The sequence below is a fragment of the Ochotona princeps genome, chromosome X (assembly GCF_030435755.1).
Source record: "Ochotona princeps isolate mOchPri1 chromosome X, mOchPri1.hap1, whole genome shotgun sequence".
In the NCBI taxonomy this organism is placed as follows: Eukaryota; Metazoa; Chordata; class Mammalia; order Lagomorpha; family Ochotonidae; genus Ochotona; species Ochotona princeps.
The window spans coordinates 70,294,774-70,307,682 of record NC_080865.1 but is presented as its reverse complement, the minus strand read 5'-3'; the positions used below and the strand labels follow the sequence as shown (position 1 = coordinate 70,307,682).

Below are 12,909 nucleotides of genomic sequence, written 5' to 3'. Positions count from 1 at the left end.
CTTGATAGTGTCTCCTACAAACCTATCAAACACCTGGGCCAGCATCATGGTGTAGTGAGCTAAGCCTCAGCCTGCAGCACTGGATTTCCATGTGGGCTCCAGTTCAAGGCTCAACTGCTCCACTTCTGATCCAGCTCCCTGCAAATGTGGCTAGGAAAGCAGTAGAAGATGGCCCAGGTGTTTTGGCCCCTGCACCCATGTGAAATACCTGAAGGAGGCTCCTGATTTCTTACTTCGGACCAGCCCAGCTCTAGCCATTGCAGTCATTTGGGAGTGAACCAGCAGATGGGAGATCACCCTCCCCACTTTCTCTCCCCCTGTTTTTCCTTTTCTTTCTGTAACTCTGCCTTTCACATAAAAATAAACATTAAGAAAGAACCATTTCAAATATCACACAGTAGTAGGACAGGGGGAAAAGTTACAGAGAGAGAGAGAGAGAGAGAGAGAGAGAGAGAGAGAGAGAGAGGAGAGAGAGAATGAGGATCCATGTGTGGGCACATTCCCCAGATGACTGCTGTGACTAGGGCTTTTTTATCTGGGTCTCCCACACAGGTGTGCAGAGGCCCAAACACTAGGGGCATCTTTTACTGCCTTCGCAGGCACATTAGCAAGGAGCTGAATGAGAAGTGGGGCAGCTGTATGTACCTTGATGTCCATATGGGATGCCAGGGACACAGGCAGTTGCTTAGCGCACTGTGTCATGATGCTAGCTCCATAATTTCAATACTCTAAGATTTATTTTATTTATTTGAAAGGCATTAACGACAGAGAGATGGGGAGACAGAAAATCTTCCATCTTGTGGTTCACTCTGAAAATGGTTCAGCTGTATTTGGGTCTCCACTTGGCAGTGGCCCAAGGCCCATTAGCAGGAATCTGGATCTGAAGTGTAGCAGTCAGCTTAACTTGCTGTGCTACAACACACACACACACACACACACACACACACACACACACACACACACGTATATTTTAAGGACAAAATAGGGACCAGTTCTCCACCTGCAAGCGTACTATTCCATGTGGGCTCTGGTTTGTGTCCTGGCTGGTCCAGTTCTGATCCAGATCCCTGTTTATGGCCTGGGAAGGCAGCAGCACATGATGGCTCAAGCCTTGGGACCTTGCACCTACATGGGAGACTGGGATGAAGCTCCTGGCTGCTTGCTTTGGGTCAGCTCAGCTCTGGCCATTGCAGCCATTTTGGGAGTGAAGATCTTTCTCTCTGTAAATCTACCTTTACAATAAAAATAAATCTTTAAGAAATAAGTATTTATTTCTTGTGATCAGTCAAAATAAAAATAATTTAAAAATAAAGTTGTCTTATTGTTCCAGGCAATCAACTCTATTTAAACTTATCATGTTCAGAAATAAAAAGGGAACTATTTTCTAGTTTCTTAACTTTTCATCCCCTTAACAAGTAAGGCCACATACTACATTCAGCATAAGGACTCAGTGGCAAGCAGGCCAGGCACAGCCTGTGACCTGTGAGAATCCCTTCTCTTCTTCACTTTCTAAAATGTATTTATTTTTTATTTTATGATATTTTCATATGCTCTGGGATTTTCCTTCCCTCCTCCCCAAATCCCACCCCCAACTGATTTCCCCTATAATGTTACAATAGTATAGTCCTTCATAAACTGTCTTAAGTCCATCATTCTGTTATTTAAGTATATCTTGACATTGTAGGTATGGATAATGGCAGAGAGTCCAGCATCCTATTGTCAAGATATAGTAAACAGTTTCATTGGGAGTCCATTTTGATCTGGAAGTAGAGATGCATACTGCATTGTATCTTCACATTTGGATATAATGGTCTCCTTTACATAGTTATTATACATCCCCTTAAATGAAAAGCCACAATACAAAATCAACAACAGGGAGAAAAATAGAAATTTACAACATGAAGTTAAATAACATGCTACTGAATGACCAAATGTGTCTCTGAAGAAGTGAAAAAGAAAATCAAAAACCTGCTTGAAGGAAATGATGCTACTGTGTAGCCTATGAGTCAGTGAGGAAATTAATAAGAAAAAAAAATAAACTTTTTTGAAGGAATGAAAATAAAAACAAAAATATCAACCCCCTCCCTGAGATGTAGCAAAAACAGTATTGAAAAGGCTATTGATCTTGTATTTTGCATGAAGTTTACCTTATATCAGAGAAAACATGATATTTGTCTATTTGGGATATACTTATTTCACTGAGCATAATGGTGTGGAAGAGACAGGTAGCAAACAGAACGATTGCACATTACAAAAGATGAAGGGGGAGTGATCAGCAGATTCTGATGGGAAATGGTGTAGAGACAATTGAGGATAATTCTCTTCAAATAAGAAATACTCAAGTTTGAAGAAATGCTCAAGTTTGGGATTTGGAGGATTCTGTGTGATAATGATGGTGGTGCTAGAAACAAAACCAAGCCAACAAGCTCTGCAGAACCAACATCATGTGTTGGAGAAAATGTTCAAAGGTCACAGCGGAGGAAGCCTCGTGACAGGGAGACTGGATTGCTAGGTCAGACAGATAGGCAAAGGGCAAGCCACGCAAGTCCTTTCAGGCATGGTCAAGGTTAGATTTTTTGTGCGGAACAATGGAGAGTCACCAGGGGGAATTTAAGAAGAGGAATGATGTGTCGCCTCTGTATTTTTCCATCTTCGTGTCTGCTGGACAGAGGATGTGTATGATCATTAGCAAGAGTCCAGGCAGACAGCATCAAAAAGAAACTAATTGCTGTAGTCTGCGGGAGAGCTGGTAGTAGTTTGCATTTTACTTGTGGCTATATTTTGGAAGTGGTATTATGTGAAAAAACAAATGAAGACAAAACAACTCAGGCAGAAGGCATAGCAAGTGTAAAACGTTGCACCTGTTTAGGTTAGTTAAACAAAGAAAAGGAGGAAGGAAGGAAGAAAGGAAGGAAGGAGCATGAAAGGAAGGAAGGAAGGAGGACAAGATTAAAGAAAAAGAGGAAAGAGAGAAAGAAAGAAAATCAGAGTACCTAGTGCCCGGGGAAGGAGGACACGGGACAAGATCTGATCATATAGGGCTTTGTAGGCCTGGACACCGAGCCTGGGTTTGATTTTTGCTTGGGACTGAATTACTTTTTCCGTAAGATCACTCTGACTGCTATGTGAAAAGCAGACTCTATGAAGGAATTGAGAATATCAGGGGATCCACTGGGCAGTTATTGTGATGATTCAAGTGAGAGATGCTGCTTAAGGACTGGATAGAAGCAGCAGAGGGCAAGGCACTGGGTGAAGAAAGGCTTTCCCACAGGACACTTCATGTTTAATGAGATGTGGAGGTGTTAAGGGTTACCTTCAGGCTCAACAGCAGGGGAGAGCAGGACAGAACTGAGGGACTGAAAGGAATCCAGGGTGGCTAGAACTTGGTGAAAGGCAGAAGGGGGTTACTACCTCTGACAAGGATAGAGTGATAGGCAGGAGTCAGAGGAGTTGGGGTTCTAGGATTCTGCAACGTGGCACCACTTACTCTGTCATTCACTTCATTAGACACATTCAAAAAAATGAAAAGAACCATTTTGTGGGCCTGGTAGAGTAGCCTAGTGGCTAAAGTCCTCACCTTGCCTGCGCCAGGATCCTATATGAGCTCTGGTTCATATCCTGGCTGTTCCACTTCCCACCCAGCTCTCTGCTTGTGGCCTGGGAAAGCAGTGGAGGACGGCCCTAGACCTTGGGATCCTGCACTCAATTTGAAGACCTAGAGGGGCCCTCTGGCTTCGGATCCACCCAGATCTAGCCGTTGTGGCCACTTGGGATGTTGACCAGGGGATGGAGGATATTCTTGTCTCTCCTCTCCCTATAGATCTGACTTTCCAAAATAAATAAATAAATCTTAAAAAAAAAACAAGCAAACCATTTTTCCTTCCCAAATAGTGTTTAAATCTAAGCATTTCTTAAGGTAATTTACCTATAAATAGAGTAGTTAGCTTTCAAAAACCCTTTGCTCAGCAAGCATTAGAATGTTCAAATTTTCTGCCTGGATAATGCAGCAGTCCTGATTTTTCTTGCACATCCGGAATAGAAATAGATGGCTATTTCCTAAGCATTGTTAGAAGGTTACATACTTAAGGATGCTGGAAGCATATTTTTTTTCTATATTTAACATCATTCTAATATCAAGGCAACAGGCCAACATTGTGGCTCAGTGGGTTAAGGTGCCAATTGTGACATTAACATTCTATATAAGTGCACCAGTTTGAGTCCTGTCTCCTCCTCCTCCTTTTCTTCTTCTTCTCCTTCTCCCCCTCCTCCTTCATATTTACTTACTTGAAAGGTAAAGTTACAGAGAGTGAGAGATTTCCCTTTTACTTCTTCTTCTTCTTCTCCTCCTCCTTCATATTTACTTACTTGAAAGGTAAAGTTACAGAGAGTGAGAGATTTCCCTTTTACTTCTTCTTCTCCTCCTCCTTCATATTTACTTACTTGAAAGGTAAAGTTACAGAGAGTGAGAGATTTCCCACCTGCTGGTTCACTCCCCAAATGGCAGCAACAACTGAAGCTGGGGTGGTCCATAGCCAAGAAGCAGGAGCCAGGACCCTACTCTGGGTCTCCCACATGGGTGTATCAGACTCACATGGGGTCCGATGATTTGAGTTAGCCTTTGTTACTTTTGTAAGCATATTAGCAGGGAGCTGTATCAGAAGTGGAGCAGGCTGGACCTGAACTCACTCCCACATGGGGTACTGGTGTCACAGGTCACAATTTTATCCACTATGCCACAATGTCAGTCCCTCTGCTCAACTTCTGATCCAGCTCCTGGCTAATGCACCTGCCATCTACAGGAGAGATCAGGATGAAATTTTGGACTCCTGGTTATGGCCTGGTCCAGTTCTGGCTGTTGCAGCTATTTGGGGAGTGAACCAGTGAGAGGAAAAGATCTCTGTTTCTCTGTCAACTCTGCCTTTCAAATAAAACAAAATAAAATGCAAGTCAAAACATACAGCCAACTCAGAAACTTGGAATGAAAGGTTTACTTGCAGATATTACACTCAGCAGTATTCCTCCTTGGAATACTTAGGTGGAAGTGTTCCCCTTCAACCAAACAACAACAACAAAACAAAACAAAACAAAACAAACAAAAAACTTTGTAGAAGGGAGTCTGAACAGATGGGGCCCAGGAGTGAGGCAGAAGAGTGAGTATCAGGGCATGGCAAGAGGCCAGGATACAGAAACCTCCCTTAGACTTAACCAGGGCCCTTTTGGAGGCAGCCTATGGTGGTTAGGGAAGCACAGAAGGGCCAAAGCATGTGAGTAGGGACAGAACGTACTGGCACATCAGCAAAAGAGTTGTTAGGGAGCAGCGCTTGATGATCAGCACCTGGCCTAGTACCATCAATTGGTGTGCTCTTGTTGAAACTAAACCATCGCGCTGAACAATATTAGAGAAACTCATTCTGTAAATAGGATATATTAAAAATGTTCTGTAATCATATTTGAACTCAGATAAAACAGGGACAGAGCCCCAGATCCAACCCTCATGAAATGTTCCTGTATCCTAAGATGCGTGATCACTACTTCCTTCCCAATTACAGCTTTAGCCTACCACGAGTCCTCTGTGCTTATTGAAAACAAAAAAGGATTTACTGTGAAACCCAATCTCAGAATCACTCTCATTTCCTGACGACATCCAAATTAAGAACAAATCTAGCAAGGGTAGCCAACTTGTCCCAGTTTACCCAGGAATTTCCTGGTTTTAGCACTAAGAAGCTTACATCTTGGGAAACCTTTTAATTTTAAGCAAGCTATGATGATGGATCAATGCTTTCTTTCATAAATTCTCCCCCAAATCACCTAAAGCAAGCTCACACCTGGACATCCATCAGTTTTGGAAAACATTTTTTTTTTTATTTAAATACAGTGCTTCAGAGAGGGAGGTAGAGAGCGAGCATCTCATCTACTGGTTCACCTCTGAAATGACTACAACAGCCCAGGGTTGGGCCAGACTGAAGGCTGGGAGCCAGAAACTCAATCCAGATCTGACATCTGTGTGACAGGGACCCCAATATCTGAGCCATCACTGGTTGCCTCCCAGAGTGCACATTATCAGGAAGCTGGAATGCAGAACATTGTAAGATTCAAACCTAGGCATTGCAACTTGAGTTCCAGATGGTAGATGAACGGTGTGCCGAATGCCAATCCCCTTGTAAGCCCATCTCTTACTGAGATGCCCCAGGGTTCTCAATGATATTTGTTCTCCCTTTGCTGCAACTAATAACAAACCCAACTCTTAAAACAATGGTCTGCGGGACTGGCATGGTGGCATAGTAAGCTAATCCTCTGCCTACAGCACAGGCTTTCCATATGGGCAATGATTCTAGTCCCAGCTGCTTCACTTCCGATCCAACTCCCTGCTTGTGGCCTAGACAAGCAGCAGAGGATGGCTCAGATCCTTGAGACACTGCACCCATGTGGGAGACCCAAAAGAGTCTTCCGGCTTTCAGCTTTGGACTGGCCCAGCTGTGGCCTTGGCAACTGTTTGGGGAGTGAACTTGTGAATGGAAGATTTCTCTCTCTCTCTCTCTCTCTCTCTCTCCCTCTCTCATTCTGTAATTCGACTTTTAAGTCAAATAACAAAATAAATCTTAAATAAAAACAAAGCCTGTGGTCTGTTGCTACTTTTGTTGGCTAGAGACACTGACATCAAGAATAAGTAAAAAGAAACACACAGGGCCAGGCACGATAGCCTCGTGGTTAAAGTCCTGGCCTTGCACATGCCAGGATCCCATATGGGCTCCGGTTCTAATCCTGGCAGCCCCGCTTCCCATCTAGCTCCCTGCTTGTGGCCTGGGAAAGCAGTCCAGGATGATCCAAAGCCTTGGGACCCTGCATCTGCGTGGAAGACCCAGAGGAGGCTACTGGCTCTTGGCTTTGGATCAGCACAGCTCTGGCCATTGCAGCCAACTGGGGAGTGAATCAGTGGAGGGAAAATCTTCCTCTCTGTCTCTCCTTCTCTCTGTATATTTGACTTTCCAATAATAAAAAAAGAAACACACAGTGGGAGGTCTAGAAATACTTAGCATGGAAAAATGGACTGAAAGAATGGAGAGGAAGGGGCAGCCAAAGAAGGGCAGGACAGTGATTGGGTATGAGGTGGCTACATTGTACATTTAGGATTGAAAGAAGAGGAGGTGACAGAAGGTGAAGCTGTGAGCTTTAGCAAACAAAATGAAAGGAAGTCACCAAACAAAAACCCACTAATGAAAGGAGATCAAAAACAACAAAAATTTTGGCTTACATTATGAAATAGCACCTCAGATTTTAAAGATCTAGAGACTGATCATGCAATTTCCATATCCATACTTTTTTCTTTGTATTTGCCAAGTGCATCACTGATATTTGCATATCTGAGAAATTTCCAGGAAGGAGAAAAATCCAACAACACAGTAGTTGATATCTCTTATAACTGCCAACTCCAAACTTAACATTGTTCATTCTTTTGGGTTGAGCTCACTAAGAGTTAAAATTAATACAAAATACTAAAGGTCCTAGACCAATGCCCAATGTATAATAAAAGCCAATCAACAGTAACCCTTACAGTGGATAGCATTGTGCTGTCCTTTTCAATATGCTTTTCTTAAAACCAGGACAATGCTATAGCTTTAAAAAATGTTTTTATAATGTATCTGCTACTATATTGGAAGCAGATGAGGGGTATTCCAAGTGTGTGTAGGGGGTGTATGTGTGTGCGTGTGTGTGTGAAAATGGAGTTAAGAAACAAATTTACTCTGGAGCCAACATTTTTGAAATTCATGCATATGTTTTTCATAATATGCCTTTTTTCCATGAATGTTTCAAGGACTGCCATTGTGTAACTATCACTGATTTCAACTTTAGAACATTTCATCATTTCAGGAAGAAAGCTCAGGGCTGGGTACAATAGCCTAGTGGCTAAATCCTCACATTGCATGCATGGGAATCCCATATGGGTGCCAGTTCATGTCCCACCTGCTCTATTTTCCATCTAACTCCCTGCTTGTGGCATGGGGAAGCAGGAGAAGATGGTCCAAAGCCTTGGGATCCTATACCCACGTGGGAGACCCAGAAGAAGTTCCTGGCTTCAGATTGGCTCAGCTCTAATCGTATTTGGGGAGTGAACCAGTGGATGGAAGATCTTTCTCTCTGTTTCTCCTTCACTTGGGGAAGATTCCTTTTACAAATCTGCCTTTCCAATAAAATTAAAGAATTTTTAATAAAAAATTTTTTAAAAGAAGAAATCTCATACGCTCTTGCTGTGACTTCCTACCCCATAGCCTCCGGAATCCTAGCCAACCAACAATTAACTTCCTGTCTTTGTGGAACTGACTGTTCTCCACACTTCATGTAAATGGAATCATGTAGTGCAGGGACGTTTGCACTTCATATAATTTTCAGTGTCCATCCATGTTGTAGTATACATGAGGGGTCTTTACAAAGCTTATGGAAAATGGGGTCTAAAGGTACATTTATTTTGGTGTGATTTCTAGAAGTCATTCACAGCTCTTGCATAATATGCATTTCCATTTTTTTTTCTCTGAGGCTCCCTCATATACGGAATGATAACTCTGCTCGGCTCCTTTGAAAAACTCTGTTCAGAGCCACATACTCATATGTTTACACAAACCTTTTGGTGAGATTTACTGTGAGTGACCTTTGGTAAATATTTTAAATTCAGTGTGAGGGGATCTACATTCCACTACATGCTGGTCCCGACTTGCAAAGCAAGTTTCAAAAACAGGCCTGCTATCTAGTTTGATGCTGTTCACATTTTAAAAATATCAGGAGTGTGAATAAGCAGAATATGATAGTGCGTGTAGAAAGAAATGTAGAATGTTCAGGAGCACTAAGCTTACGTCTAAAGGAAGTAGTTTCCTAACAGCAGGTTTAATTCCTTGCCCTGCTTTCACTTGGCAGAAATAAAAGTAAACATATAGGAACACACAGGAAATGCTTAGGAACTGCTCTTAACATGACAAACAAGTGTGGAGGTCTAAGCTCTGGCAATCTCCAGCACAAGTTTGAAAAAAGTAAGCAGCAGCATTTTGCTATAGTTAGAATAATTTTATTCTGCCAAAAGGCCATTTTACCTGGTTTCTGAATACCCAGAAAAAACATTTGGCTTGTTATTTCAAACATTAACAATAAACAGCTATATTGTGTACATGTAACTTGGAATGTTACATACATTTCACTGTTTCTAAAACATTTAAATTTTTGAAATTTTCTTAATTTTCATTAATTTTCTTACAGTCCAAATTTGGTGGTGATAACATTAGCTATCAAAATATTCTGTTAATTTACTGCCTTCTTTGAAATTATTTCCTCTTTCCTCTGGTCTGGTCTGGGGCAAAAAATACAAGTCTACTTATTCATTGGTCTAAAAGCCAAAAAAAGCGGTTGCTTTATAGGACAGAACAAAACAAAATCAGTATTTTTGAAAAGCAAATTCTTTTAGAAAATTAATAAATCAGATGAGCCTATTACTAGTACATATTTCTAGGGAGGATCTTTATTTTTGCTGTGATTTACTGTGTGACCCTATTACTGCCATACCCTTTCCAATGGATAGCAACAGTTCTTACAGAATTTTTCCATATTTATGAATACTGCAATCACATTAAAGTCTTAAATGCTTAGAGTCAAATTCTCAGTTTCTGTATCATTTGCGTGCCTGAAGAGCAGAATGGTTTAATCATAAAAATTAGTTTTTCAGTTTGCATAACTTTACTATGTACACTAATTTTTGTAGGAGGAAATGAAGTAAAAATATTAGCTATGTTTGATATTTAGAGGTACAGTTCATTAAATAAGCAAACATATAACACAGATACTTAAAACTATGAGCTTAGAAACTATGAAATGAAAAAGGTATCATTCATGGGAAACATTAATTGCAAGTATCAAATAGTAATAAAGGAATCCCAAGCAGTGACAACAAAATTCAAAGTAAAATTGCTTTCCAACTTCAATGCCAATTCAGTGGGTAATACTAACAATTTATGCCAGTAAAAAAAAAAAAAACAAAGACATTTACCCCCTTTGGGAATCAATTAGTACTTACCAAAATTTGCCATCTGGATTGTCTTGTTGCCAGGATCTGGAGCATTGAAAATCACCACAGCCTCAGCACTTTTTCTGCTCGCTGTTTGAATTTTTTCTGAGAATGTACAGTTACCTCTTTCTATCAGGGCAATCCAGGGCTTCTCCGTGTTCGTGAACTCAGTGTTGGAGTCACAAGCTTGGTAGTTGTTGTTCTTAGGGATGCTCACCACCCCCACAGCATTAGCCACTGGGGAGGCCAATCCATAAACACCACATTCACACCTCTCTGTTGTAGTGTGGTTGCTGGTTTCATTGTGGTAAGTCACAGTCACATAGGATTTTACTAAAAAAGATGTTGCACTTTGATGCAAAAAGGTCAAAATGACAACGAGCTGAAAAAACTTGGACTTACTCTTCTGGTTCATTGCTTGCACATCTAAGCATAAAATTTAAGATGCCTGTTGATATGTCCAACTATCAGTCACCATTGTCCACTCAGAGCCCCGCTAAACAAAAGTTTGAAATTTCAGTTGCAGCAAGGTAACTGATCTCACTTCCAGCAACATAAGCTCTGAACACACCAGATCTATTTCACTTTAGTTATCTACGTTCCCTTTTGCCTGTCCCTCCTCCAACCATACAAACACATAACCCTTAGTCAGGACTGCCTTAGTAATAAATAACACGGTCAACTTTGTGTTACCTGTCAACTGATCAGGACAGGATGACTTCCTGCCGTGAAGTTTTTTTTTTTTTCTTCTTCTTCTTATTGTTCCAGCTAATGCACTTTCATAAACACGGAGTGGAATGGAATGAGGAACTGGACTCTTGGGGATCCCACGTGACAATGCTGAAAGTCACCTCTCTCAGAATATCTTAAAACACTGAACTGGTTTTCCAAGCCCTGTTGAAATATGACATTAACCAGTTCAGCTAGGAGTAAGTTAACAACTGCAGTTCTAATTGCAAGGTCATTAGTAGAGTGGATTTCACTCTTTTTCCCTCTCTGATCTCTATGTGGAGTTTTCCTTAGCAGGTCCCCCAAGGAAAATCCCCTGCTACCTTGTTTATTTGTTGGAAAGCAAATGTATTTCAGTAGCTAGAGAGCTCTTTGTTTCAAGTATTAGTGCTTTGCCCATGGTAGGCACTCAAATATTTGTTGACTGATATCTTTGAGTTGCTGCATGCCATAAATTTTTATGCCCCTTATATTCTACTACATAAACAACTGGTCAAATTTTAATTGTCAACAGCGTTTTAAATTACATTTCTAAAAATGTACGGGCACCTTTATTTCTGATAGCTGCCTTTAAGTTCTGCTTTCAATCAGGTGTACAAGTAATACACTGGACCCTAGCAGCACTTGAGCACATATTGCTACAGGGTCAACTGGTCTGGGCAATTTTCTGGGATGGGGAGATTGCAATGTATGCCAAGGGCTGGTGAAGGAATAGGTGAACAGACAGCAAGACAAACAGTGCTATCAGGAATCTGATTGGGCCAAGAGTCAGCAAACTGGACAAACAGGCATCAGGCCATCAAAGGAGCAGAAAGCCACAAGGTTAAGAGGAAGGCAGGCACAATGATGGTCCAAAGTCCGAGGCAAGTAGTCTGGAATCAGGAAGACTACCAGAGACAAAACGACAGAACAACCCAAACTAGGAAAGTAGGAGGTAAGCTGATGGCAGGTGGTCATAGAAGTTGATTCTCCCCACCCCAGCCCCCGCTTTTTGGTGTCTATTCCTAGACATCTGAGCTATTAGCGTTGGTGTGAACCCTGAAACCACAAAGTAACAATTATTGACAACTTGCAGAGCAGGGTAGGGTGGGGGGAATTTAGGAAACCAACTTTAGAATCTGCAGAATGAATCCACTGTAAAGTTAAACCTTCCATCACAGCTGCCAATCACGCATGGGCACACATGTCGATCACACATTTAAAAATTCTTGTGTATTACCTTGTATTCTAGTTAGGAGTAAAAACAAAAAGTCCATTATTTTGTGAGTAGTACTACTATTTTGATGTGATGCAGATATTCATAAAGCCTGTACTCATTAGACAGAATAATCAAAATGAAAATATAAATGCTACTACTGTTATTATGAAAGCCATTGCCATCAGTCTGCTGATTAACTACGGACAGTCATCTGTAATACAACATCAGCATTCAGTATTATCCAATTAATTAGTAAAGTTTCAAAAATTTAGTTTAACTTTTTCTAACATTTATTAACTTGCTCCTAAAATAAAATCTCATGAAGTAGTTTATATTAAAAAATTAGTGGAAAGTTAAATTAATTAGAAATCATATTTTGTTAGGAGACCTTAATATAATGCTTCAAACCTTCATGTTATGTTTTTGAACAAACTGAATCATTATGTGTTTTAAAGAAGATACCTTGCCCGTAACACCTTGTGCCAGTACTGTGTATTAAAAAGTTTATTAAACTATTGGATCAAATTGCTCTGAAGGGCAAGGTGCATGAGCTTTTATGGTTACCAATATTATATGACTTGTATATAAGTACTTCAATATTTTCCTTTTATTGCTTTCTGAGAGTCATAACTGGTGATCACTACAAGTTGCTTTTAAAAATTTGAAACTGAGTAAAAACTAGTCCTACAATAATACTAATAGGTGCAATTTTACTCAATTTCAATAATTAATTAATTGCATTTATGAGAGAGAAAGAGGAAGACAGAGAGAGTGGAGAGAAGAGTGAGCTTTGGGTCAGGCCAAAGCTGGAGCTCAATCCAGGTGTCCCTGGTGGGGAGTAGGAACCTGATTACTTCTGTCCTTGCAGCAGCCTCTCAGTGTGTATGGTAGCAGGAAACTAAAAGTGGGAAGGAAACTGGGACTTGAAGTTGGGCAC

General features: G+C 40.8%; 1 protein-coding gene across 1 annotated transcript in view; it reads right to left on the bottom strand.

The window, feature by feature from the left end:
- Positions 1 to 10,684, bottom strand: part of RNF128 (ring finger protein 128) — a 115,019-nt gene extending 104,335 nt beyond the window's left edge. Inside the window, exon 1 of the mRNA XM_004590167.3 lies at positions 10,055 to 10,684. Within this exon, the coding sequence (XP_004590224.1) occupies positions 10,055 to 10,460 (406 nt within the window). The 5' untranslated portion in view covers positions 10,461 to 10,684. The remainder of the gene's footprint in view (positions 1 to 10,054) is intronic.
- Positions 10,685 to 12,909: the final 2,225 nt, after the last annotated feature.